The sequence below is a fragment of the Sphaeramia orbicularis genome, unplaced genomic scaffold (assembly GCF_902148855.1).
Source record: "Sphaeramia orbicularis unplaced genomic scaffold, fSphaOr1.1, whole genome shotgun sequence".
Lineage (NCBI taxonomy): Eukaryota > Metazoa > Chordata > Actinopteri > Kurtiformes > Apogonidae > Sphaeramia > Sphaeramia orbicularis.
Window position 1 is genome coordinate 131,659 of NW_021941570.1, and position 25,945 is coordinate 157,603.

The window sequence follows — 25,945 nt, forward strand, 5'->3', positions numbered from 1 at the left end:
ATGTGCCGTCTGTATACATGTTCAGTCTGTATACATGTTCAGTCTGTATACATGTGCCGTCTGTATACATGTTCAGTCTGTATAAATGTGCAGTCTGTATAAATGTGCAGTCTGTATACATGTACGGTCTGTATACATGTTCAGTCTGTATACATGATCAGTCTGTATACATGTGCCGTCTGTATACATGTTCAGTCTGTATAAATGTGCAGTCTGTATAAATGTGCAGTCTGTATACATGTTCAGTCTGTAAACATGTTCAATCTGTATACATGTGCCGTCTGTATACATGTTCAGTCTGTATAAATGTGCAGTCTGTATAAATGTGCAGTCTGTATACATGTTCAGTCTGTATACATGTTCAGTCTGTATACATGTGCCATCTGTATAAATGTTCAGTCTGTATACATGTGCAGTCTGTATAAATGTTCAGTCTGTATACATGTACGGTCTGTATACATGTTCGGTCTGTATACATGTTCAGTCTGTATACATGTTCAGTCTGTATAAATGTGCAGTCTGTATACATGTTCAGTCTGTATACATGTTCAGTCTGTATACATGTGCCGTCTGTATAAATGTTCAGTCTGTATACATGTGCAGTCTGTATACATGTACGGTCTGTATACATGTTCGGTCTGTATACATGTTCAGTCTGTATAAATGTGCAGTCTGTATACATGTTCAGTCTGTATACATGTTCAGTCTGTATACATGTTCAGTCTTTATAAATGTGCAGTCTGTATACATGTTCAGTCTGTATACATGTTCAGTCTGTATACATGTACAGTCTGTATAAATGTGCAGTCTGTATACATGTTCAGTCTGTATACATGTTCAGTCTGTATACATGTGCGGTCTGTATACATGTGCGGTCTGTATACATGTGCGGTCTATATAAATGTGCAGTCTGTATACATGTGCAGTCTGTATACATGTTCAGTCTGTATACATGTGCAGTCTGTATACATGTGCAGTCTGTATACATGTGCGCTCTGTATAAGTGTTCAGTCTATATACATCTTCAGTCTATATAAATGTGCAGTCTGTATACATGTGTGGTCTGTATACATGTGCAGTCTATATAAATGTGCAGTCTGTATACATGTGCAGTCTGTATACATGTGCAGTCTGTATACATGTTCAGTCTGTATACATGTGCGGTCTGTATACATGTGTGGTCTGTATACATGTGCGGTCTGTATACATGTGCAGTCTATATAAATGTGCAGTCTGTATACATGTGCAGTCTGTATACATGTTCAGTCTATATACATGTGCAGTCTGTATACATGTGCGGTCTTTATAAGTGTTCAGTCTATATACATGTGCCGTCTGTATACATGTTCAGTCTGTATACATGTGCCGTCTGTATACATGTTCAGTCTGTATACATGTGCGGTCTGTATAAGTGTTCAGTCTGTATAAATGTGCAGTCTGTATACATGTTCAGTCTGTATACATGTGCCGTCTGTATACATGTGCCATCTGTATAAGTGTTCAGTCTATATAAATGTGCAGTCTGTATACATGTTCAGTCTGTATACATGTGCCGTCTGTATACATGTTCAGTCTGTATACATGTACGGTCTGTATACATGTTCAGTCTGTATACATGTTCAGTCTGTATAAATGTGCAGTCTGTATACATGTTCAGTCTGTATACATGTTCAGTCTGTATACATGTGCCGTCTGTATAAATGTTCAGTCTGTATACATGTGCAGTCTGTATACATGTACGGTCTGTATACATGTTCAGTCTGTATACATGTTCAGTCTTTATAAATGTGCAGTCTGTATACATGTTCAGTCTGTATACATGTTCAGTCTGTATACATGTACAGTCTGTATAAATGTGCAGTCTGTATACATGTTCAGTCTGTATACATGTTCAGTCTGTATACATGTTCAGTCTGTATACATGTTCAGTCTGTATACATGTGCGGTCTGTTTACATGTGCGGTCTGTATACATGTGCAGTCTATATAAATGTGCAGTCTGTATACATGTGCAGTCTGTATACATGTTCAGTCTGTATACATGTGCAGTCTGTATACATGTGCAGTCTGTATACATGTGCGCTCTGTATAAGTGTTCAGTCTATATACATCTTCAGTCTATATAAATGTGCAGTCTGTATACATGTGCGGTCTGTATACATGTGCAGTCTATATAAATGTGCAGTCTGTATACATGTGCAGTCTGTATACATGTTCAGTCTATATACATGTGCAGTCTGTATACATGTGCGGTCTTTATAAGTGTTCAGTCTATATACATGTGCCGTCTGTATACATGTTCAGTCTGTATACATGTGCCGTCTGTATACATGTTCAGTCTGTATACATGTGCGGTCTGTATAAGTGTTCAGTCTGTATAAATGTGCAGTCTGTATACATGTTCAGTCTGTATACATGTGCCGTCTGTATACATGTGCCGTCTGTATAAGTGTTCAGTCTATATAAATGTGCAGTCTGTATACATGTTCAGTCTGTATACATGTGCCGTCTGTATACATGTTCAGTCTGTATAAATGTGCAGTCTGTATACATGTTCAGTCTGTATACATGTTCAGTCTGTATACATGTGCAGTCTGTATACATGTTCAGTCTATATACATGTGCAGTCTGTATACATGTGCGGTCTTTATAAGTGTTCAGTCTATATACATGTGCCGTCTGTATACATGTTCAGTCTGTATACATGTGCCGTCTGTATACATGTTCAGTCTGTATACATGTGCGGTCTGTATAAGTGTTCAGTCTGTATAAATGTGCAGTCTGTATACATGTTCAGTCTGTATACATGTGCCGTCTGTATACATGTGCCGTCTGTATACATGTGCCGTCTGTATAAGTGTTCAGTCTATATAAATGTGCAGTCTGTATACATGTTCAGTCTGTATACATGTGCCGTCTGTATACATGTTCAGTCTGTATAAATGTGCAGTCTGTATACATGTTCAGTCTGTATACATGTTCAGTCTGTATACATGTGCCGTCTGTATACATGTTCAGTCTGTATAAATGTGCAGTCTGTATAAATGTGCAGTCTGTATACATGTACGGTCTGTATACATGTTCAGTCTGTATACATGTTCAGTCTGTATACATGTGCCGTCTGTATAAATGTGCCGTCTGTATAAATGTGCAGTCTGTATACATGTGCCGTCTGTATACATGTTCAGTCTGTATACATGTTCAGTCTGTATACATGTGCCGTCTGTATACATGTGCCGTCTGTATAAGTGTTCAGTCTATATAAATGTGCAGTCTGTATACATGTTCAGTCTGTATACATGTGCCGTCTGTATACATGTTCAGTCTGTATAAATGTGCAGTCTGTATACATGTTCAGTCTGTATACATGTTCAGTCTGTATACATGTGCCGTCTGTATACATGTGCCGTCTGTATACATGTGCCGTCTGTATACATGTTCAGTCTGTATAAATGTGCAGTCTGTATAAATGTGCAGTCTGTATACATGTACGGTCTGTATACATGTTCAGTCTGTATACATGTTCAGTCTGTATACATGTGCCGTCTGTATAAATGTGCAGTCTGTATAAATGTGCAGTCTGTATACATGTGCCGTCTGTATACATGTTCAGTCTGTATACATGTTCAGTCTGTATACATGTGCCGTCTGTATACATGTTCAGTCTGTATAAATGTGCAGTCTGTATACATGTTCAGTCTGTATACATGTGCCGTCTGTATACATGTTCAGTCTGTATAAATGTGCGGTCTGTATACATGTTCAGTCTGTATACATGTGCCGTCTGTATACATGTTCAGTCTGTATAAATGTGCAGTCTGTATACATGTTCAGTCTGTATAAATGTGCCGTCTGTATACATGTGCCGTCTGTATACATGTGCGGTCCGTATAAGTGTTCAGTCTATATAAATGTGCAGTCTGTATACATGTTCAGTCTGTATACATGTGCCGTCTGTATACATGTTCAGTCTGTATACATGTGCGGTCTGTATAAGTGTTCAGTCTATATACATGTTCAGTCTGTATACATGTGCAGTCTGTATACATGTGCCGTCTGTACACATGTTCAGTCTGTATACATGTGCAGTCTGTATACATGTTCAGTCTGTATACATGTGCCGTCTGTATAAATGTGCAGTCTGTATACATGTGCAGTCTGTATACATGTGCGGTCTGTATACATGTGCAGTCTGTATACATGTTCAGTCTGTATACATGTGCCGTCTGTATAAATGTGCAGTCTGTATAAATGTGCAGTCTGTATACATGTGCAGTCTGTATACATGTGCGGTCCGTATAAGTGTTCAGTCTGTATAAGTGTTCAGTCTATATACATGTTCAGTCTGTATACATGTGCAGTCTGTATACATGTGCCGTCTGTATACATGTTCAGTCTGTATACATGTGCCGTCTGTATAAATGTGCAGTCTGTATAAATGTGCAGTCTGTATACATGTGCAGTGTGTATACATGTGCGGTCTGTATACATGTGCGGTCTGTATACATGTGCAGTCTGTATACATGTTCAGTCTGTATACATGTGCCGTCTGTATAAATGTGCAGTCTGTATAAATGTGCAGTCTGTATACATGTGCAGTCTGTATACATGTGCGGTCTGTATACATGTGCGGTCTGTATAAGTGTTCAGTCTATATACATGTTCAGTCTGTATACATGTGCAGTCTGTATACATGTGCCGTCTGTATACATGTTCAGTCTGTATACATGTGCAGTCTGTATAAATGTGCAGTCTGTATACATGTGCAGTCTGTATACATGTGCGGTCTGTATACATGTGCAGTCTGTATACATGTTCAGTCTGTATACATGTGCCGTCTGTATAAATGTGCAGTCTGTATAAATGTGCAGTCTGTATACATGTGCAGTCTGTATACATGTGCAGTCTGTATACATGTGCGGTCTGTATAAATGTGCAGTCTGTATAAATGTGCAGTCTGTATACATGTACAGTCTGTATACATGTGCGGCCTGTATACATGTGCAGTCTGTATACATGTGCGGTCTGTATAAATGTGCGGTCTGTATAAATGTGCAGTCTGTATACATGTGCAGTCTGTATACATGTGCCGTCTGTATACATGTGCCGTCTGTATACATGTGCAGTCTGTATACATGTGCGGTCTGTATACATGTGCAGTCTGTATACATGTGCGGTCTGCAGAAGGCCCCCTGTGGCCCACAGGCGTTCTGACCAGATGATGTGGTTTCCGGGGCTGGGGTGGAAGTCGAACTGCGTGTGCACTCGTCCGCTCTCGTGTGCCAGGTACGACGTCTCCACGCTCAGGTGCTGCGTGTGCGCGGCGTGTTTGGTGATCCAGCTCAGCAGCCAATGGTAGCTCTTGTCCCGGCTGGGAACCTCCAGAGTGATCATGTAGCGTCTGCGGAAGAACACCATGCCCACCTGGGCGCCTTTACGAGCCAGCGCCAGCGCCGTGCCCACGCCCACCAGCCCGAAGCCCGCCCCGAAGTAAGGGTTGTCCTTCAGGGTGAGCAGGAAGTCCGACAGGGGCATGATGGGAAAGTCTGGAAGGAAACGGCGGCGTTAGAATAGAACGGTCTGATGGGTTTGGATGGAAGTACGACTGTGTCATCAGGTTTGGATTTAGAAAAGACGGAATTTATAGAACGGAATTTATCTGCACTGACATTAAATGTCGGAATTTTTTTGTCTATTAATTTTACTATGTTCATGAATTTAGGATAAAAAAAATTCTGACGCAAAAAAATTCAGAAGCAAAAAACAACATTGGTTATAATCCTGATTTAACCAAAGGGGGCACTGGCTCTAAGTGTCAGAAATGATAGATCTGAAATGATAATGATCATATTTGTACTCTTTGGGATAAGGGGCCATTTAAAACACTGGAGTCCTCACAAACTAAACACAGACTACAAACAAAGACTGTTATGAATCCCTCCAGGTCAGATATTATGCACAAACCAAAATGGATGCTCTCCATCTCCCAGAGGACTTCAGTTTATTAGAACAGAGCCTTTTAGATAGTCTTCATCTAAGTGACTTTGAACACAGAAGTTCTCCTTCTGACAGAAACCATGGGAAACTCCGCTGAAAACAACCACAGATCTGACGTCTGGAGGAAATCTGACTGTACCTTCAAAAATATCCATATGGAACAGAGTCAGACAAATGCAACATTCTGTTTTACAAAATGTCCATGTATGTCCATATATGGACAGTAACTCTCCAGCAGGGGCCTGTCCAAACTGCCCCACATGTCCCAGTGTTTTGGAGCAGACTTCAGTGTGTGTGTGAATGTGAGCAGATCCAACAGTTGGATTACAGCAGATGTGTTCAGCTCACAGTGGTCATTCAACAGCAGGACAGACTGAGGCAGGACTGGGCTCATGTGGACGTGTCCCTGACATCAGTCTGCTGGTCAGTTTGGGTTCATGTGGGTCCAAAGGCTGTTCTGACCAAAGGGGTCAGAAGAACCTCCTTCAGAACATCTGTGGAAGTCTGGGAGATCTGAATATACTTCTGTGGAAAGACTAAGAGTGTGTATGAAGGCTCAGCAGGACGTGTGTACGGCAGAGTGTGGAAAAGGGCTGGAATATGTGTGAGCTCAGACTGCAGAACCTGGAACAGACTGAATATGGACTGTGGAGATCATCACTGTGGACACCTGGAACAGACTGAATATGGACTGTGGAGATCATCACTGTGGACACCTGGAACAGACTGAATATGGACTGTGGAGATCATCACTGTGGACACCTGGAACAGACTGAATATGGACTGTGGAGATCATCACTGTGGACACCTGGAACAGACTGAATATGGACTGTGGAGATCATCACTGTGGACACCTGGAACAGACTGAATATGGACTGTGGAGATCATCACTGTGGACACCTTTAGGATCTGCTTTACATTTCACACAACCTGCACACACTGCACTGGACTGGACAGTTTGGAAAATGTTCAATAAAAAGAATGTGCAAAAAATAAAGATTCAATTTCAAATTCACAAAAAAAAAAAAAAAAAAAAAAACAGTTATTTTTCTCAATATGAACCCTTTGTCTCCTAAAGTGTTTTCAGATGAGTGTCTCTGGCTTTGGGGGTATGGGGAGAGTCAGGTATTTGGTTCTAATCCTGATTCTAATTTCTTCAGGATCATCTTTTCATACATTTTTCTGTTTTAAAGGTAAGGGGAAAAGATTACATGTAAGGGCACCACGCATGAATTTGTTTGTACATTTTTCTTTCATAAAATGAACCCTTTCATGCATGAATGATGTGAACCTTAACGGGTCCAAACACAGTCCTGTCCCGTCAGAGTGAACTTTAACCGACTGTCATTCCAACCTTTATTTCAGTATAAAGTCGCTCCTTGTTTTGGATAATCCCTTGTGGTCGAACTAAAGTAAAAATGAATTTAAAAGTAAAAATGTGGGTCAAATTGTCTGTAAAATTTCCCATCAGAGATTTTGAATATTGTGTTTTGACCCTAATCAAGTTTTTTTTTTTTTTTTCCTGAGTGTTTTTATTCGTCTTTTGGCCTGAAAAAAACGCCATTGAAGAATTTTTTATGACCCTATTTTTCATGGAGTTGCAAAAATATCCACTCAGCTGGAACATCATGCATGTGATTTTTGAAGAGAAAAAACATGTATTTCCTGATGTACTGTGTGAAAACTATGAGTTTTTTCAACCCTTTCATGCATGAATTATGATAACCGTAGTCATTTTTTTTCCTGAGTGTTTCTATTCCTCTTCAGACATGAAAAAATAAATTGAAATTTTTTGATGAACCTATTTTTTACGGAGTTAAAAATGTCCACTCAGCTGGACGTTTTCAACTCCATGAAAATGTCAATAATTGGTGTCAAATACAGTTCTTCATCTTTTCACAGTCATCAGATATGACCATATTTGGACATTCAGAGGCTCCATAGTAACCATGGAAACACCATCATCTTCTACAACATTGACTCTGCAGTCAAACCCACAGTTGGATCAGTGACAGTGGATGGACACACTGGATTAATGATAAATTAGCTGAAAAAGTCACTTTTTTTTCTCCTGTTTTCGCTGTTTCTGATTTAATAACCTTTGAATTTACTCTGAGTTTTAATGAACAGCAACACAATCAACAGAATAAATATACGACAATATCTACTCTACACTGAAAAAATACTAAATACAGAGGATGATATGATAATAAATGTGGATAAATACATACAAAAGGTTAAATAGAGAGAAAAAATCCTTTGGGAACTACCACCAAAGAAGCGCTGGGTCTGTATGGGTTTAATATTAATAACATGTTTTATTTCCTAGCCTTTATTTTCACTCATGCAGACATTATGCAGGTACTGTTCTAGAGGTTCTGCTTACATTATATTGTAGAATAGCTGTCCACTGTAGTGACCACTGAGCTGAAAGATATGTCTTTATCGTATCAATATCTAGATATGAACATTCAACATATTAATATCGAAAAAGCAACGATCTAAATGATATAGAGTTCCCCTGCATGTGCAGCTGTGGAAGTCACCACAGACGTCACTACTTTGTACGATATGTCCTATATATGACTGACAGGGAGTTCTTCTGAGGAAAACTGCACTGTCCACATTCTTTTGTTTTATGACCTTTGTATTTTTCTGAAAAATGCTTGGTTTTCACTGAACCTGTAGTCGTATCGTATCAATATCTGGCATGAATATTGAGATATGACCTTTTGTCCATATTGTTCAGCCCTGGTGACACCACACATGAAAGGGTTAACGCTGCTGATCTGATGTTTCATCCCATTTAACACACTGTAATATTAGCTAGGACTGACTTATGGAGATAATATACAAAAAACAACTACAGTCTAATAACAATAACATGTAACTGATGTGCACTCAGACCTGTCAGTGCAGATCAGGTTTATGTGACAGTTACAGTTAAAGGTCTGCATGTCACTGGATTATTATGTTTATGTTTATGTTTACGCATTTGGCAGACGCTTTTTTTCAAAGCGACTTACAGGGGAAAACCAATTAAATCACTCAATCAATCAAATTTTATTTATATAGCGCCAGATCACAAAAAAGTTATCTCTTGACATTTTATATATAGAGTTGGTCAAAACCAGACTCTAAGTCAATTCTACAGAAACCCAACAGAATCCTCCTGGAGCAAACACTAGTGATGGTGACAGTGGAAGGAAACAGGACCTTTAACAGCAGAAACCTGGAGCAGACCCAGACTCCTGGAGGATGGGTTATTATGGGATGGTGCATTAGTGTCCACTGTGTTGGCTGATCTGGAACTAAAACAACCAAACTATGAATATACTAGAGAACAGCTGGAGAAGAACTGACCAGTGGAGTGACCAGTGGAGTGACCAGTGTGCATGCCAGGGTTAACTCACCTCTCCAGACCCTGGTGTTGTCCTAAATCCTGTGCCTGTGTCGGTCAGCTCCGGTGGAACCACCTCTGACCAGTGCTTCAGCTTCAGCTTCAGTGTGTGGACATACCTCTGCTTCCGCAGTTCTCCTCAGCCTGATGCAGACTCTGTTTCCAACACACACATGTTCAGGCTCCACTCACGACCTCCAGTCCACTTCCTGTGTTTCACTCATATCCGTCCGACCGGGCTCAGGACTACGGAACAACAGTTCCACTTTATTCCGCTTCATTTTCCTCAAATATATTCGCACGACAACGAAGTTAATAACAGCTGCAGATAACAGAACAGCATTTTAGTTTACCACAGACTGAACACAACACCACAGCGGTGTTGTTGTTGTTGTTGTTGTCGGCGGGAACTTTTGTCGTTAACTCTGTTTTCTGTGGTTTGACATGAAGCGGACGGCAGCTCCGTTAGCATAGCATTAGCATAGCATAGCATTAGCATAGCTAGCATACAAACCACCATCTACAGGAAGGACTGCACAACTACCAAGATAAAGGTGAGTTTACCAGCTGGATGTCCTGTTTATCCTGTCAAACAGAACCTGGGGTTTTTCACACAGAAAAGCTTCAACAATTTCAGACACAAGTTTGAAATGTCATTTGTTTTTTTTAAGAAACTGGAATGAACTGAAAGTGTTTTTTACTTTGTAAATAAACAGAAGCAGGTGTCTGCATGTATGCAGCATTTACATCTACTATTCCACGTCCTAATGCTACAGTTTGATTTTTGATGTTACTGAATTAAAAATTGAATCAATCAAAATGGTAATAGTACATTAGTGAAAATGTAGATCATTAAATCTGAGAACTTAGTGAAGTTTCAAACCAACAGCTTATATGTAACTGTGGAATGGTCACATGTCCATGCTCTGGGCCTTATGTTGGCTTTACTGGAATCACACCACAAGTGAGTTCTCAGCACTTCTTCAGTCAGTGGTTTCCAATCTTTTTTTTACTCTTGACCTCATTTTAACATCACACATTTCAGGCAATCCCAGACATTCAAAACAGAGACATTTTTTGCTAAAACTAATTTGTTTTTGACCGTGTAATAGTTTGCTATACTATGTCGCAAATAAACGTTAATTTTAGACAACATTTAGGCTATAAAATGTACATTTTTATTAATAAGTTGTCATTTTTAATGAATTACTAGAAATTTCAGGCGACCCCAAGGTTGAACATGACTGTCTTAAATTATTTCACTGTCTTAAAAGACAGCTGATGTAGAGACAAAGGCTTCAGGTCCATGATGCAGTGGACATTCTGACCCATTTCTACAAAAATAAATCTGTAAAATAAATGGCTAATCCTAACTGTAACACCACCGTGGCCTTTTAGTGGCCGGTTCCCTGCGTTTGAACGGTCAGGTGTGAAGGGAACCCAACCACAGCCAAACTGAAGCCTCCAGTCTGCTCCTGAGCTTCAAACTCTCACTCTGCTTTGATTTCATCTCATTTTGAATTTCTGCAACTCATTGCACTGAATTTTTTTAGTTCAGTCTGACACAGTCCTTTTGTTTTTTTTTTTTATTTTTTTATTCTGTTTTTGTCTGAATCATATTTGTTGTGTTGTTCTCTATTTACTTACATTTTTCTTGTTTTGTTTTGATCGCTATTTATTTCCTTATTTTAATTTATGTGTTTATCGATAATTCCTATCCCTGAGTCTTAATTGTCTTTTAATTGTGTTCTATTCTCTGCCTTTCTTATGTTGTAGCCCATGTTCTACCTGGATTTTTGGAATGTTATTACTACCTTTGTCTGTAAAGCACTTTGGGTCAACATCTGTGGTTTTTAAATGTGCCATATAAATAAACTGACTTGACCTGATCAAAGCATTGGTAACCAGAATTAGATGTCAGATGGCAGGAGTTCAAAGAGGCGGTGCTATAATTAAGCTGACAATACACAACACTCATCATTCTCCTTTCTAGTCATTTGTCAGATCGACCAGATCTACTTCAAACACTGTCTGCACATGACAACACATGGACTGGACAGGTTCTACCAGTGGAACATTTACACATCTGTTTCTAAATGGACTGGACAGGTTCTACCAGTGGAACATTTACACATCTGTTTCTAAATGGACTGGACAGGTTCTACCAGTGGAACATTTATACATCTGTTTAGAAATGGACTGGACAGGTTCTACCAGTGGAACATTTCCACATCTGTTTATAAATGGACTGGACAGGTTCTACCAGTGGAACATTTACACATCTGTTTCTAAATGGACTGGACAGGTTCTACCAGTGGAACATTTCCACATCTGTTTATAAATGGACTGGACAGGTTCTACCAGTGGAACATTTCCACATCTGTTTAGAAATGGACTGGACAGGTTCTACCAGTGGAACATTTCCACATCTGTTTCTAAATGGACTGGACAGGTTCTACCAGTGGATCATTTCCACATCTGTTTATAAATGGACTGGACAGGTTCTACCAGTGGAACATTTCCACATCTGTTTATAAATGGACTGGACAGGTTCTACCAGTGGAACATTTAACAGCTGTTTATAAATGGACTGGACAGGTTCTACCAGTGGAACATTTATACATCTGTTTATAAATGGACTGGACAGGTTCTACCAGTGGAACATTTAACATCTGTTTATAAATGGACTGGACAGGTTCTACCAGTGGAACATTTACACATCTGTTTCTAAATGGACTGGACATGTTCTACCAGTGGAACATTTAACATCTGTTTATAAATGGACTGGACAGGTTCTACCAGTGGAACATTTCCACATCTGTTTAGAAATGGACTGGACAGGTTCTACCAGTGGAACATTTACACATCTGTTTAGAAATGGACTGGACAGGTTCTACCAGTGGAACATTTACACATCTGTTTATAAATGGACTGGACAGGTTCTACCAGTGGAACATTTACACATCTGTTTCTAAATGGACTGGACAGGTTCTACCAGTGGAACATTTCCACATCTGTTTATAAATGGACTGGACAGGTTCTACCAGTGGAACATTTCCACATCTGTTTATAAATGGACTGGACAGGTTCTACCAGTGGAACATTTAACATCTGTTTATACATGGACTGGACAGGTTCTACCAGTGGAACATTTAACATCTGTTTATACATGGACTGGACAGGTTCTACCAGTGGAACATTTACACATCTGTTTCTAAATGGACTGGACAGGTTCTACCAGTGGAACATTTATACATCTGTTTCTAAATGGACTGGACAGGTTCTACCAGTGGAACATTTAACATCTGTTTATAAATGGACTGGACAGGTTCTACCAGTGGAACATTTCCACATCTGTTTATAAATGGACTGGACAGGTTCTACCAGTGGAACATTTAACATCTGTTTATAAATGGACTGGACAGGTTCTACCAGTGGAACATTTATACATCTGTTTATAAATGGACTGGACAGGTTCTACCAGTGGAACATTTAACAGCTGTTTATAAATGGACTGGACAGGTTCTACCAGTGGAACATTTACACAGCTGTTCATAAATGGACTGGACAGGTTCTACCAGTGGAACATTTACACATCTGTTTATAAATGGACTGGACAGGTTCTACCAGTGGAACATTTACACATCTGTTGGATAAATGGACTGGACAGGTTCTACCAGTGGAACATTTACACATCTGTTTATAAATGGACTGGACAGGTTCTACCAGTGGAACATTTAACAGCTGTTCATAAATGGACTGGACAGGTTCTACCAGTGGAACATTTACACATCTGTTGGATAAATGGACTGGACAGGTTCTACCAGTGGAACATTTACACAGCTGTTCATAAATGGACTGGACAGGTTCTACCAGTGGAACATTTTCACATCTGTTGGATAAATGGACTGGACAGGTTCTACCAGTGGAACATTTACACATCTGTTTATAAATGGACTGGACAGGTTCTACCAGTGGAACATTTCCACATCTGTTTATAAATGGACTGGACAGGTTCTACCAGTGGAACATTTCCACATCTGTTTATAAATGGACTGGACAGGTTCTACCAGTGGAACATTTAACATCTGTTTATAAATGGACTGGACAGGTTCTACCAGTGGAACATTTACACATCCTTTTATAAATGGACTGGACAGGTTCTACCAGTGGAACATTTACACATCTGTTTCTAAATGGACTGGACAGGTTCTACCAGTGGAACATTTACACAGCTGTTCATAAATGGACTGGACAGGTTCTACCAGTGGAACATTTCCACATCTGTTTATAAATGGACTGGACAGGTTCTACCAGTGGAACATTTACACATCTGTTGGATAAATGGACTGGACAGGTTCTACCAGTGGAACATTTACACATCTGTTTCTAAATGGACTGGACAGGTTCTACCAGTGGAACATTTAACAGCTGTTCATAAATGGACTGGACAGGTTCTACCAGTGGAACATTTCCACATCTGTTTATAAATGGACTGGACAGGTTCTACCAGTGGAACATTTACACATCTGTTGGATAAATGGACTGGACAGGTTCTACCAGTGGAACATTTACACATCTGTTTCTAAATGGACTGGACAGGTTCTACCAGTGGAACATTTACACATCTGTTTATACATGGACTGGACAGGTTCTACCAGTGGAACATTTACACATCTGTTTCTAAATGGACTGGACAGGTTCTACCAGTGGAACATTTACACAGCTGTTCATAAATGGACTGGACAGGTTCTACCAGTGGAACATTTCCACATCTGTTTATAAATGGACTGGACAGGTTCTACCAGTGGAACATTTACACATCTGTTGGATAAATGGACTGGACAGGTTCTACCAGTGGAACATTTACACATCTGTTTCTAAATGGACTGGACAGGTTCTACCAGTGGAACATTTAACAGCTGTTCATAAATGGACTGGACAGGTTCTACCAGTGGAACATTTCCACATCTGTTTATAAATGGACTGGACAGGTTCTACCAGTGGAACATTTACACATCTGTTGGATAAATGGACTGGACAGGTTCTACCAGTGGAACATTTACACATCTGTTTATACATGGACTGGACAGGTTCTACCAGTGGAACATTTACACATCTGTTTATAAATGGACTGGACAGGTTCTACCAGTGGAACATTTAACAGCTGTTTATAAATGGACTGGACAGGTTCTACCAGTGGAACATTTACACATCTGTTTAGAAATGGACTGGACAGGTTCTACCAGTGGAACATTTATATATCTGTTGGATAAATGGACACAAACCAACATATATGTGTTAGAACACACCGTCATATTCCTGGAAAATAGCAGCAAACCAACACTGTGGTCATTCGTTTAACAATTAATCTGATTCACATAGGGAACACTGAACACATGTCATGTCTGAAGCAGATATTTACTTTGTAGAGCAGTGATATGAGACTGTTTTGGTAATGTAGGACAGGGCTGTCAAACTCATGTTAGTTCAGTTCCATATCCTCCTAATCTGATCTGCAGTGGGCCGAACCAGTAAAATAATAACAAAAGAATATAGAAATAATGACAACTCCAAACATTTCAATGTGTTTTATAGTGAAAAAAGTCCAATTCCATTATGGAAACATTTACATCTATAAAGTGTCCTTTTGAAAATGTGAATGACATGAACAACCATGAAAAAACTGACATTTATTCAGAAAAATCAGTGCAATTTTAACTGTATTCTGCCTCTGCTTATCATTTGTAAATGTGCATTAAAACTCACAGATCACAGTGGAGCTGCAAATACACAGAATATTTGAGTAAATGTCAGAATATTAGTCAAATTACACTTACTTCTCTTAGGACATTTCTAGTTTTTCATATTTTTTGTGAAAGGCTCATTTGTAAATTTACACATTTTCATGTAATTTCACTTTTTTTACACTAAAACATTGGAGCAGTTTTGGAATTGTCATTATTTGTATGTTTTTATGGCTGTATTTGACTAATCTGGCCCACTTCAGACTAAAGTAGGGCTTTATATGTTAATGACTGACTGTTATTATCTTCTGTGAAATTTTTGTATTTCACAAATTCATCCTACAGGGCTGGACTGGACCCTTTGGCGGGCTGGATCTGGCCCCCGGGCCACATGTTTGACACCTGTGATGTAAGGAGTAGATCATTTATGTTGGAATGTAGGGAGTCACAGGACAAAGACAGAACTAATCATTTTAAATACTAGTGGAATTGTACCTGTGGTTACTTGTACGATAGTGCCCTCCTGTGGTGCAACAGCGGCATTGCACCCAAACGCCCGTGTTTGCAACATCGGTCAGATATCGATGAGACGGACACCGTGGGGGGGGGGGGGGGGACATGCATTATATAGTAGGATTCAGTATTCAGCAGTCAAGTACAAGTAAGTGAAAACTCCAAATATAGAATACTGGGTGCTTCTCACTTCCTTTCAGATGTGAAGTGTCGGTCAGCGCAGTGGGCTTTGGTCAGTTCGGTCAGTGCAGTGGGCTTTGGTCAGTTTGGTCAGTGCAGTGGGCTTTGGTCAGTTTGGTCAGAGCGGTGGGCTTTGGTCAGTTTGGTCAGAGCGGTGGGCTTTGGTCAGTTTGGTCAGAGCAGTGGGCTTTGGTCAGTTTGGTCAGTGCAGTGGGCTTTGGTCAGTTTGGTCAGAGCGGTGGGCTTTGGTCAGTTTGGTCAGAGCAGTGGGCTTTGGTCAGTTTGGCCAGAGCAGTGGGCTTTGGTCAGTTTGGTCAGAGCAGTGGTCTTTGGTCAGTTTGGTCAGAGCAGTGGGCTTTGGTCAGTGCAGTGGTCTTTGGTCAGAGCAGTGGTCTTTGGTCAGTTTGGTCTTTGGTCAGAGCAGTGGTCTTTGGTCAGTTTGGTCAGAGCGGTGGGCTTTGGTCAGTTTGGTCAGAGCAGTGGGCTTTGGTCAGTTTGGTCAGTTTGGTCAGAGCAGTGGTCTTTGGTCAGTTTGGTCTTTGGTCAGAGCAGTGGTCTTTGGTCAGTTTGGTCAGAGCGGTGGGCTTTGGTCAGTTTGGTCAGAACAGTGGGCTTTGGTCAGTTTGGTCAGTTTGGTCAGAGCAGTGGTCTTTGGTCAGTTTGGTCAGAGCGGTGGGCTTTGGTCAGTTTGGTCAGAGCAGTGGTCTTTGGTCAGTTTGGTCTTTGGTCAGAGCAGTGGTCTTTGGTCAGTTTGGTCAGAGCGGTGGGCTTTGGTCAGTTTGGTCAGAGCAGTGGGCTTTGGTCAGTTTGGTCAGTTTGGTCAGAGCAGTGGGCTTTGGTCAGTTTGGTCAGAGCAGTGGGCTTTGGTCAGTTTGGTCTTTGGTCAGAGCAGTGGTCTTTGGTCAGTTTGGTCAGAGCGGTGGGCTTTGGTCAGTTTGGTCAGAGCAGTGGGCTTTGGTCAGTTTGGTCAGTTTGGTCAGAGCAGTGGGCTTTGGTCAGTTTGGTCAGAGCAGTGGGCTTTGGTCAGTTTGGTCTTTGGTCAGAGCAGTGGTCTTTGGTCAGTTTGGTCAGAGCGGTGGGCTTTGGTCAGTTTGGTCAGAGCAGTGGGCTTTGGTCAGTTTGGTCAGTTTGGTCAGAGCAGTGGGCTTTGGTCAGTTTGGTCAGAGCAGTGGGCTTTGGTCAGTTTGGTCTTTGGTCAGAGCGGTGGGCTTTGGTCAGTTTGGTCAGAGCAGTGGGCTTTGGTCAGTTTGGTCTTTGGTCAGAGCAGTGGTCTTTGGTCAGTTTGGTCAGAGCGGTGGGCTTTGGTCAGTTTGGTCAGAGCAGTGGGCTTTGGTCAGTTTGGTCAGTTTGGTCAGAGCAGTGGTCTTTGGTCAGTTTGGTCAGAGCGGTGGGCTTTGGTCAGTTTGGTCAGAGCAGTGGTCTTTGGTCAGTTTGGTCTTTGGTCAGAGCAGTGGTCTTTGGTCAGTTTGGTCAGAGCGGTGGGCTTTGGTCAGTTTGGTCAGAGCAGTGGGCTTTGGTCAGTTTGGTCAGTTTGGTCAGAGCAGTGGGCTTTGGTCAGTTTGGTCAGAGCAGTGGGCTTTGGTCAGTTTGGTCTTTGGTCAGAGCAGTGGTCTTTGGTCAGTTTGGTCAGAGCGGTGGGCTTTGGTCAGTTTGGTCAGAGCAGTGGGCTTTGGTCAGTTTGGTCAGTTTGGTCAGAGCAGTGGGCTTTGGTCAGTTTGGTCAGAGCAGTGGGCTTTGGTCAGTTTGGTCTTTGGTCAGAGCAGTGGTCTTTGGTCAGTTTGGTCAGAGCGGTGGGCTTTGGTCAGTTTGGTCAGAGCAGTGGGCTTTGGTCAGTTTGGTCAGTTTGGTCAGAGCAGTGGGCTTTGGTCAGTTTGGTCAGAGCAGTGGGCTTTGGTCAGTTTGGTCTTTGGTCAGAGCGGTGGGCTTTGGTCAGTTTGGTCAGAGCAGTGGGCTTTGGTCAGTTTGGTCTTTGGTCAGAGCAGTGGGCTTTGGTCAGTTTGGTCAGTTTGGTCAGAGCAGTGGGCTTTGGTCAGTTTGGTCAGAGCAGTGGGCTTTGGTCAGTTTGGTCTTTGGTCAGAGCGGTGGGCTTTGGTCAGTTTGGTCAGAGCAGTGGGCTTTGGTCAGTTTGGTCTTTGGTCAGAGCGGTGGGCTTTGGTCAGTTTGGTCAGAGCAGTGGGCTTTGGTCAGTTTGGTCAGTTTGGTCAGAGCAGTGGGCTTTGGTCAGTTTGGTCAGAGCAGTGGGCTTTGGTCAGTTTGGTCTTTGGTCAGAGCAGTGGTCTTTGGTCAGTTTGGTCAGAGCAGTGGGCTTTGGTCAGTTTGGTCAGTTTGGTCAGAGCAGTGGGCTTTGGTCAGTTTGGTCTTTGGTCAGAGCGGTGGGCTTTGGTCAGTTTGGTCAGTGCAGTGGGCTTTGGTCAGTTTGGTCAGTGCAGTGGGCTTTGGTCAGTTTGGTCAGAGCAGTGGGCTTTGGTCAGTTTGGTCAGTTTGGTCAGAGCAGTGGGCTTTGGTCAGTTTGGTCAGAGCAGTGGGCTTTGGTCAGTTTGGTCAGTTTGGTCAGAGCAGTGGGCTTTGGTCAGTTTGGTCAGAGCAGTGGGCTTTGGTCAGTTTGGTCAGTTTGGTCAGAGCAGTGGGCTTTGGTCAGTTTGGTCAGAGCAGTGGGCTTTGGTCAGTTTGGTCAGTTTGGTCAGAGCAGTGGGCTTTGGTCAGTTTGGTCAGTTTGGTCAGAGCAGTGGGCTTTGGTCAGTTTGGTCAGAGCAGTGGGCTTTGGTCAGTTTGGTCAGAGCAGTGGGCTTTGGTCAGTTTGGTCAGTTTGGTCAGAGCAGTGGGCTTTGGTCAGTTTGGTCAGTTTGGTCAGAGCAGTGGGCTTTGACGGCTGCTCTTTGTAAATGTCCGATCACATGACACGAGTCGGTCTGTTGACAGGAAGCAGCTGATGGAGGCCAGCGGGGCTCCACCCTCAGACGGGACGATGGTGTCGAACCCGCCTCACGTGTCACCGTCCACAGACGACAGCAGCGACCTGGAGCTGGGCGGGCTGCCAGGGAACAGGAACGCCGCAGAGCCAGCAGGGGGCGCTCACCTGCCCACAGGTACCAGTCCACCCTACAGCCCAAAGCACATCTGAGACACTTTCAAAACCTGGACTGGACTAAGAGTGTCCGACCTATTTCAGTTTGAACACACCTGATGTCTTCACCCTTTATTTAGTCCAGGGCCGTCAAACATGCGTCCCGGGGCCAAATGCGGCCCCCCAAAGGTTCCAATCTGACCCCTGGGATGAATTTACAAAGTGTAAAAATTCCACAGATTCATTTTCGTTCAGGTTCCACATACAGACCAATATGACCTGAAGTAAAACATCCTACAAAAAAAGAAGGAGTCCAGATTTTCTTCTCAGTTTGATTGAAGAGAATATGACATTATGCCTATAAATGATGACAACTCAAATTTTTGTTTGTTTTAGTGCAAAAAAATCACATTAAATTGTGAAACTCTTTCCATTTCCAAACTCTCCTGTACCAATAAAATGTGAATAACCTGAACAAATGTGTCCAACCTGAAATGTCTGTATTAAATTCAGTCCAGTTTGAACTCTTTTCTTCCTGTTCCTCAATGTTTAGTGTCTTTGGAGATCTGATCCAGAATGCACATGGACAAGTGAGAAGTTACTACTCAAAAATCACCCAAATTCACACAAAAATGACCCTAAAACCACCTAAAAATTACTCAAAAACCACCTAAAAATCACTCAAAAAAAACACCTAAAAATCACTCAGAAAACACCTAAAACTCACCTAAAAAACACTTAAACATCACCCAAAAATGATCCTAAAATCATCTAAAAATTACTCTAAAACCACCTGAAATTACTCTAAAACCACCTAAAAATTGCTCAAAAAGCACCTAAAAATCACCTTAAAAAACACCTAAAAATCATCCAAAAATGATCCTAAAACCACTTAAAAATTACTCAAAAAACCCCTAAAAATCACCTAAAAATCACCCAAAAATGATCCTAAAACTACCTAAAAATTACTCAAAAAACACCTAAAAATCACCTAAAAAACACCTAAAAATCACCCAAAAATGATCCTAAAACTACCTACAAAATTACTCAAAAAACACCTAAAAATCACCTAAAAAACATTCAAAAATCACCCAAATTCACACAAAAATGACCCTAAAACCACCTAAAATTCACTCAAAAAACACCTAAAAATCACTCAAAAACACCTAAAACTCACCTAAAAAACACCTAAAAATCACCCAAAAATGATCCTAAAACCATCTAAAAATTACTCTAAAAGCACCTAAAAATCACGTAAAAAACACCTAAAACTCACCCAAAAATGATCCTAAAACCACCTAAAAATTACTCAAAAAAACACCTAAAACTCACCCAAAAATGATCCTAAAACCATCTAAAAATTACTCTAAAAGCACCTAAAAATCACATAAAAAACACGTAAAACTCACCCAAAAATGATCCTAAAACCACCTAAAAATTACTCAAAAAACACCTAAAAATCACCTAAAAAACATCTAAAAATCACCCAAATTCACAAAAAAATGACCCTAAAACCACCTAAAATTCACTCAAAAAACACCTAAAAATCACATAAAAAACACCTAAAAATCACCCAAAAATGATCCTAAAACCATCTAAAAATTACTCTAAAAGCACCTAAAAATCACATAAAAAACACGTAAAACTCACCCAAAAATGATCCTAAAACCACCTAAAAATTACTCAAAAAAACACCTAAAACTCACCCAAAAATGATCCTAAAACCATCTAAAAATTACTCTAAAAGCACCTAAAAATCACATAAAAAAACACCTAAAAATCACCCAAAAATGATCCTAAAACTACCTAAAAATTACTCAAAAAAACACCCAAAAATCACCCAAAACCACCTAAAAATCACCTAAAAAACACCTAACATTTTACCTATAAATAATGACAACTTCAAATTGTGGTTCAAAAAAATAACATTAAATTATGAAAATATTTCCATTTCCAAACTATTACTTCATATTATAGTGGGGGTTTTTTTGCTCTCAAACACAGACATAAATGTGCAGTTATTATTTCTGGGTTCTTCTGTTCTTATTTCAGATCAGGTCAGATCAGGTCAGATCAGATCAGATCAGGTCAGATCAGGTCAGATCAGATCAGGTCAGATCAGGTCAGATCAGGTCAGATCAGATCAGATTAGGTCAGATCAGATCTGGACAGATCAGATTAGATCAGGTCAGATCAGATCAGGACAGATCAGGTCAGATCAGATCAGGTCAGATCAGGTCAGATCAGATCAGATCAGATCAGATCAGATTAGGTCAGATCAGATCCGGACAGATCAGATTAGATCAGATCAGGTCAGATCAGATCAGGTCAGATCAGATCAGGACAGATCAGATCAGGTCAGATCAGATCAGGTCAGGTCAGGTCAGGTCAGATTAGGTCAGATCAGGTCAGGTCAGATCAGGACAGATCAGATCAGGTCAGATCAGGTCAGGTCAGATTAGGTCAGATCAGATCCGGACAGATCAGATTAGATCAGATCAGGTCAGATCAGGTCAGATCAGATCAGGTCAGATCAGATCAGGTCAGATCAGGTCAGGTCAGATCAGATCAGGTCAGATCAGATCAGGTCAGATCAGGTCAGATCAGATCAGGTCAGATCAGGTCAGGTCAGATCAGATCAGGTCAGGTCAGGTCAGATCCGGACAGATCAGATTAGATCAGATCAGGTCAGATCAGGTCAGATCAGATCAGGTCAGGTCAGATCAGATCAGATCAGGTCAGATCAGATCAGGTCAGATCAGGTCAGATCCGGACAGATCAGATTAGATCAGATCAGGTCAGATCAGATCAGGTCAGGTCAGGTCAGGTCAGGTCAGATCAGATCAGATCAGGTCAGATCAGATCAGATCAGATCAGATCAGATCAGGTCAGGTCAGGTCAGATCAGATCAGGTCAGATCAGATCAGGTCAGGTCAGGTCAGGTCAGGTCAGGTCAGGTCAGGTCAGACTGGATGTGGAACCTGAAAACCCTGGGCAGAACTCCTCTGGTTTGAACACTTCCAGACTAACCGTCCCTTTTCTGTTTTTTAGGTTTCCATGTGGGGGGTGTGGAGCAGGTGTTCCACACCTGTCCACAGTGTGGGCGTGGCTTTAAGACCGGCTCCCACCTGCAGGAGCATGTGCAGTTGCACTTCCCAGACCCCTCCCTCCAGTGTCCCAGCTGTAAACACCACTTCACCAGCAGGACTAAACTGCGCCTGCACCGGCTGCGTGAGGCCGGCGTTAAGCTGCACCGCTGTCACCTCTGTCCGTATTCGGCCGTGGAGCGCAACGCCGTTCGCCGCCACCTGCGCGGCGTACACGCAGAAGAGGACGGCGGCGGGCGCAGGTACCCGTGCCCCGCCTGCGGACAGAGCTTCGTCCAGAGCCGGTCCCTCAAGGCCCACATGAAGACCCACGCCGTCCCCCCGCAGAACGCACCGTCCACGTGCGTCCAACAGGGCTGTTCCTTCCAGAGTCCGGTCCGCAAGGCGCTCCTTCGACACGCCGCCGACGCGCACCGCATCCAGGCGGTGGAGTGTCGCCGTCGCTCCTGCGGCGCCGTTTTCAGCAGCCACGCCGACATGGAGCGTCATTACCAGACGCACCTGGCCTACCACTGCTCCCAGTGCGACTTCTGCAGCTCCAATAAGAGCGTCCTCCTCCGACACGAGCGCGGTGGACACCCGGGAACCGAAAAGTTCAGCTGCGACTTCTGCGCCTTCCAGACGTTTAACCCCGTGGAGTTCCAACGACACCTGGGACACTTCCACGCCAACGAGAAGATCCACGGCTGTCCACAGTGCACCTACGTGACCGCACATAAACGAGGCTTAAAGAGACACATGCGCACGCACAGCGGTGAGGAGGGGGTTCTAACCCTGACCCTGACCCTGACCCTAAACCTGAACCTAAACCTAACCCTGACCCTAAACCTGAACCTAACCCTAAACCTAACCTTAAACCTAAATCTAAACCTAAACCTGACCTTAAACCTAACCCTAACCCTGACCCTAAACCTGACCTTAAACCTAACCCTAACCCTGACCCTAAACCTGACCTTAAACCTAACCCTAACCCTGACCCTAAACCTGACCTTAAACCTAACCCTAACCCTGACCCTAAACCTGACCTTAAACCTAACCCTAACCCTGACCCTAAACCTGACCCTAACCCTAACCCTAACCCTAAACCTAACCCTAACCTTAAACCTAACCCTAACCCTGACCCTAAACCTGACCTTAAACCTAACCGTAACCCTGACCCTAAACCTGACCTTAAACCTAACCCTAACCCTGACCTTAACCTGACCTTAAACCTAACCCTAACCCTAACCCTAACCCTAAACCTAACCCTAACCTTAAACCTAACCCTAAACCTGACCCTAAACTTAACCCTAACCCGTGCTCAGCAGTGCAGAGGCTTTTCTGTCCAGTCTGTACCTGAACTAAATGCATGCTCTGATCCAAGGTTCTAATAGTTTTGTATTTTTATCTTACCAGCTGACAGGCCGTCAGCTGTTGTCGTCATGCATCGTCGTCGTCGTCTGTCGTCCGTTACAAAAATTTCAATCATCGTCTTCTCTGAAACTACAATTCCGATTGACTTCAAACTTGGTATTCAGCTTCTGTATGATGATGTCAACAAAAGTTAGTGAAATTATTTGGATCCAGATCTGATTCTGGATTTGGTGCCACTTTGAAAAATGTCCCCATTATCAGAGATAGGAAGTGGATGGATGCAATAACTCAGTAAATATAAATGACATCCAGTGTAAATGTCTCCAGTCCAGCCCTGATGGGGAGATGACCCAAACATAATGTCCACATGCTGATCAGGATCTTCTTCTGGATCTGGAACTGACGCAAAATTTAACATGGGCTCTTATGGGGAAAACATTTCAATCATCTTCTTCTCCTAAACTCCAGTTCTGATTGACTTCAGACTTGGTATACAGCTTCTGTATGAGGATGTCAACACAAGGGATTGAAATTATTTGGATCTGGATCTGATTCTGGATTTGGTGCCACTTTGAAACATTTCCCAATTATAACAGATAGGAAGTGGATTGATCCAGTAAATCAGTATCAATGATATCAAGTGTGAATTAGAGTTTTTTTACAGATCTGATTGAATATGAGCAAAACATGGACTATTTCTGTAATAGAATAAATACACAGAACTGGAGCAGAATAAATGGATCTGGATACATTTAACACAGCTTTGAATTTGGACGCTAAGATACAGGGACACTGGTCTGATTTTTCATTATAGTTTAGTTTTATTTAGTTTTAACTGTTTTTTTTCTCTAATTCCGTTAGTTTTAATTAGTTTTAGAGCAGGTTTGCTAATTTTTATTGGTTTTAGTTTTTCTCTATACCAGGGCTGTCAAACATGCGTCCCAGGGCCCAATGCCGCCCCCCCCCCCCCCCCCCCCCCCCCCCCCCAAAAGGTTCCAGTCCACCCCTGGGATGAATTTCCAAAGTGTATAAATTCCACAGTCCAGGCTGTGGAACTCATGTTAGTGTGGGTTCCACATCCAGACCAATCTGATCTACAGTCCAATAAAAACAGCAGAAGAACCCACACAGAAGAAGGACTGCAGATTTACTACTGGGTTTGATGGAACAAATAATCTGACATTATGTCTGTAAATAATGACAACTGCAAATGTTTGTCTTTGTTTTGGTGCAAAAAATAACATTAAATTCTGAAACTCTTTCCATTTCCAAACTCTCCTGTACCAATAATGTGACTAACCTGAACAAATGTGTCCAACCTGAAATGTCTGTATTAAATTCAGTCCAGTTTGAACTCTTTTCTTCCTGTTCCTCAGTGTTTAGTGTCTTTGGAGATCTGATCCAGAATGCACATGGACTAATGAGAAGTGGAGGAAGAAGACTGAGAAAATTACACTGATTTATCTGAAGAAATGCCAGTTTTTTTTTCAGGTTATTCACATCTTTTTTATCTGGATAGTTTATAAAACTAAATATTTTCATAATTTAATGTTTTGTTTTGTTTTTTGCACTCAAACAGACATACATTGTCAGTTGTCCTTATTTCTGGGTTCTTCTGTTCTTATTTGACTGGTTGGGTCCACTGCAGATCAGATCAGACTGAATGTGGAACCTGAAAGAACAGGAGTTTAGAACCCTGTTCATATTTGTTCAGGTTATTCACATTTCATTGTTACAGGATAGTTTGTAAATGTAAATTTTTCAGTATTTAAATTTAATGTTATTTTTTTGCACTAAAATTGGAAGTTGTCATTATTTATAGGGATAATGTTAGGTGTTTTTTAGTGGTTGGTTTTTTGTTTTGTTTTTTGGTGATTTTTGGGTGGTTTTTAGGTTTTGGGGTTTTTTTTGTTTTTTTTTTTGTTTTTTGAGTAATTTTTAGGTGTTTTTTGGGTGATTTTTAGGTGGTTTTAAGGTCATTTTTGGGTGAATTTTAGGTGGTTTTAGGGTCATCTTTGGGTGAATTTTAGGTGGTTTTAGGGTCATCTTGGGTGAATTTTAGGTGGTTTTTGAGTAATTTTGGGTGAATTTTAGATGGTTTTAGGGTCATTTTTGGGTGAATTTTAGGTGGTTTTAGGGTCATTTTTGGGTGAATGTTAGGTGGTTTTTGAGTAATTTTTATGTGGTTTTTGGATGAATTTTAGGTGGTTTTTGAGTAATTTTTGGGTGAATTTTTGATGGTTTTAGGGTCATCTTTGGGTGAATTTTAGGTGGTTTTAGGGTCATTTTTGGGTGACTTTGGGTGATTTTTGAGTAGTAACTTCTCATTTGTACATGTGCATTATGGATCAGATCTACAAAGATACTAAATACTGAGTAGTTTAGTTTTGTAAACACACAATACAGTTTCAGTTAGGGTTTTTTTTTTTTCTTTTAATTATAGTTTTTATTTATTTCAGTTAATGAAAATGTTTTCTCAATGCTAGTTTTGGTCATTTTGTTAGTTTTCGTTAATGGTAATAACCTTGCTCTGATTGACCCCTTAAAAATATAAGAGGAAAAAAACTCTTTTGTTTTTGTTTTTT

At 41.4% G+C, this 25,945-nt stretch overlaps 2 protein-coding genes across 5 annotated transcripts in view; one reads left to right on the forward strand and one right to left on the reverse strand.

Moving 5' to 3' along the window:
• The window catches only part of bcs1l (BCS1 ubiquinol-cytochrome c reductase complex chaperone), a 28,396-nt gene extending 18,800 nt beyond the window's left edge, over positions 1-9,596 (reverse strand). The window contains exons 1-2 of one of the 4 annotated variants that reach the window (XM_030129887.1): positions 9,410-9,596; positions 5,215-5,545 (exon numbers count right to left, since the gene is read on the reverse strand). In XM_030129887.1, the coding sequence (XP_029985747.1) occupies positions 5,215-5,534 (320 nt within the window). In that variant the 5' untranslated portion in view covers positions 5,535-5,545; positions 9,410-9,596. Of the gene's footprint in view, positions 1-5,214; positions 7,754-9,409 lie in introns of those variants that run through there. The other 3 variants (XM_030129888.1, XM_030129884.1, XM_030129886.1) reach the window with 3 other exon arrangements.
• A 157-nt stretch (positions 9,597-9,753) lies between these two features.
• znf142 (zinc finger protein 142) overlaps positions 9,754-25,945 on the forward strand; it is a 38,522-nt gene continuing 22,330 nt past the window's right edge. The window contains exons 1-3 of the mRNA XM_030129883.1: positions 9,754-9,950; positions 18,756-18,922; positions 21,952-22,761. Coding sequence (XP_029985743.1) covers positions 18,766-18,922; positions 21,952-22,761 — 967 coding nt within the window. The 5' untranslated portion in view covers positions 9,754-9,950; positions 18,756-18,765. The remainder of the gene's footprint in view (positions 9,951-18,755; positions 18,923-21,951; positions 22,762-25,945) is intronic.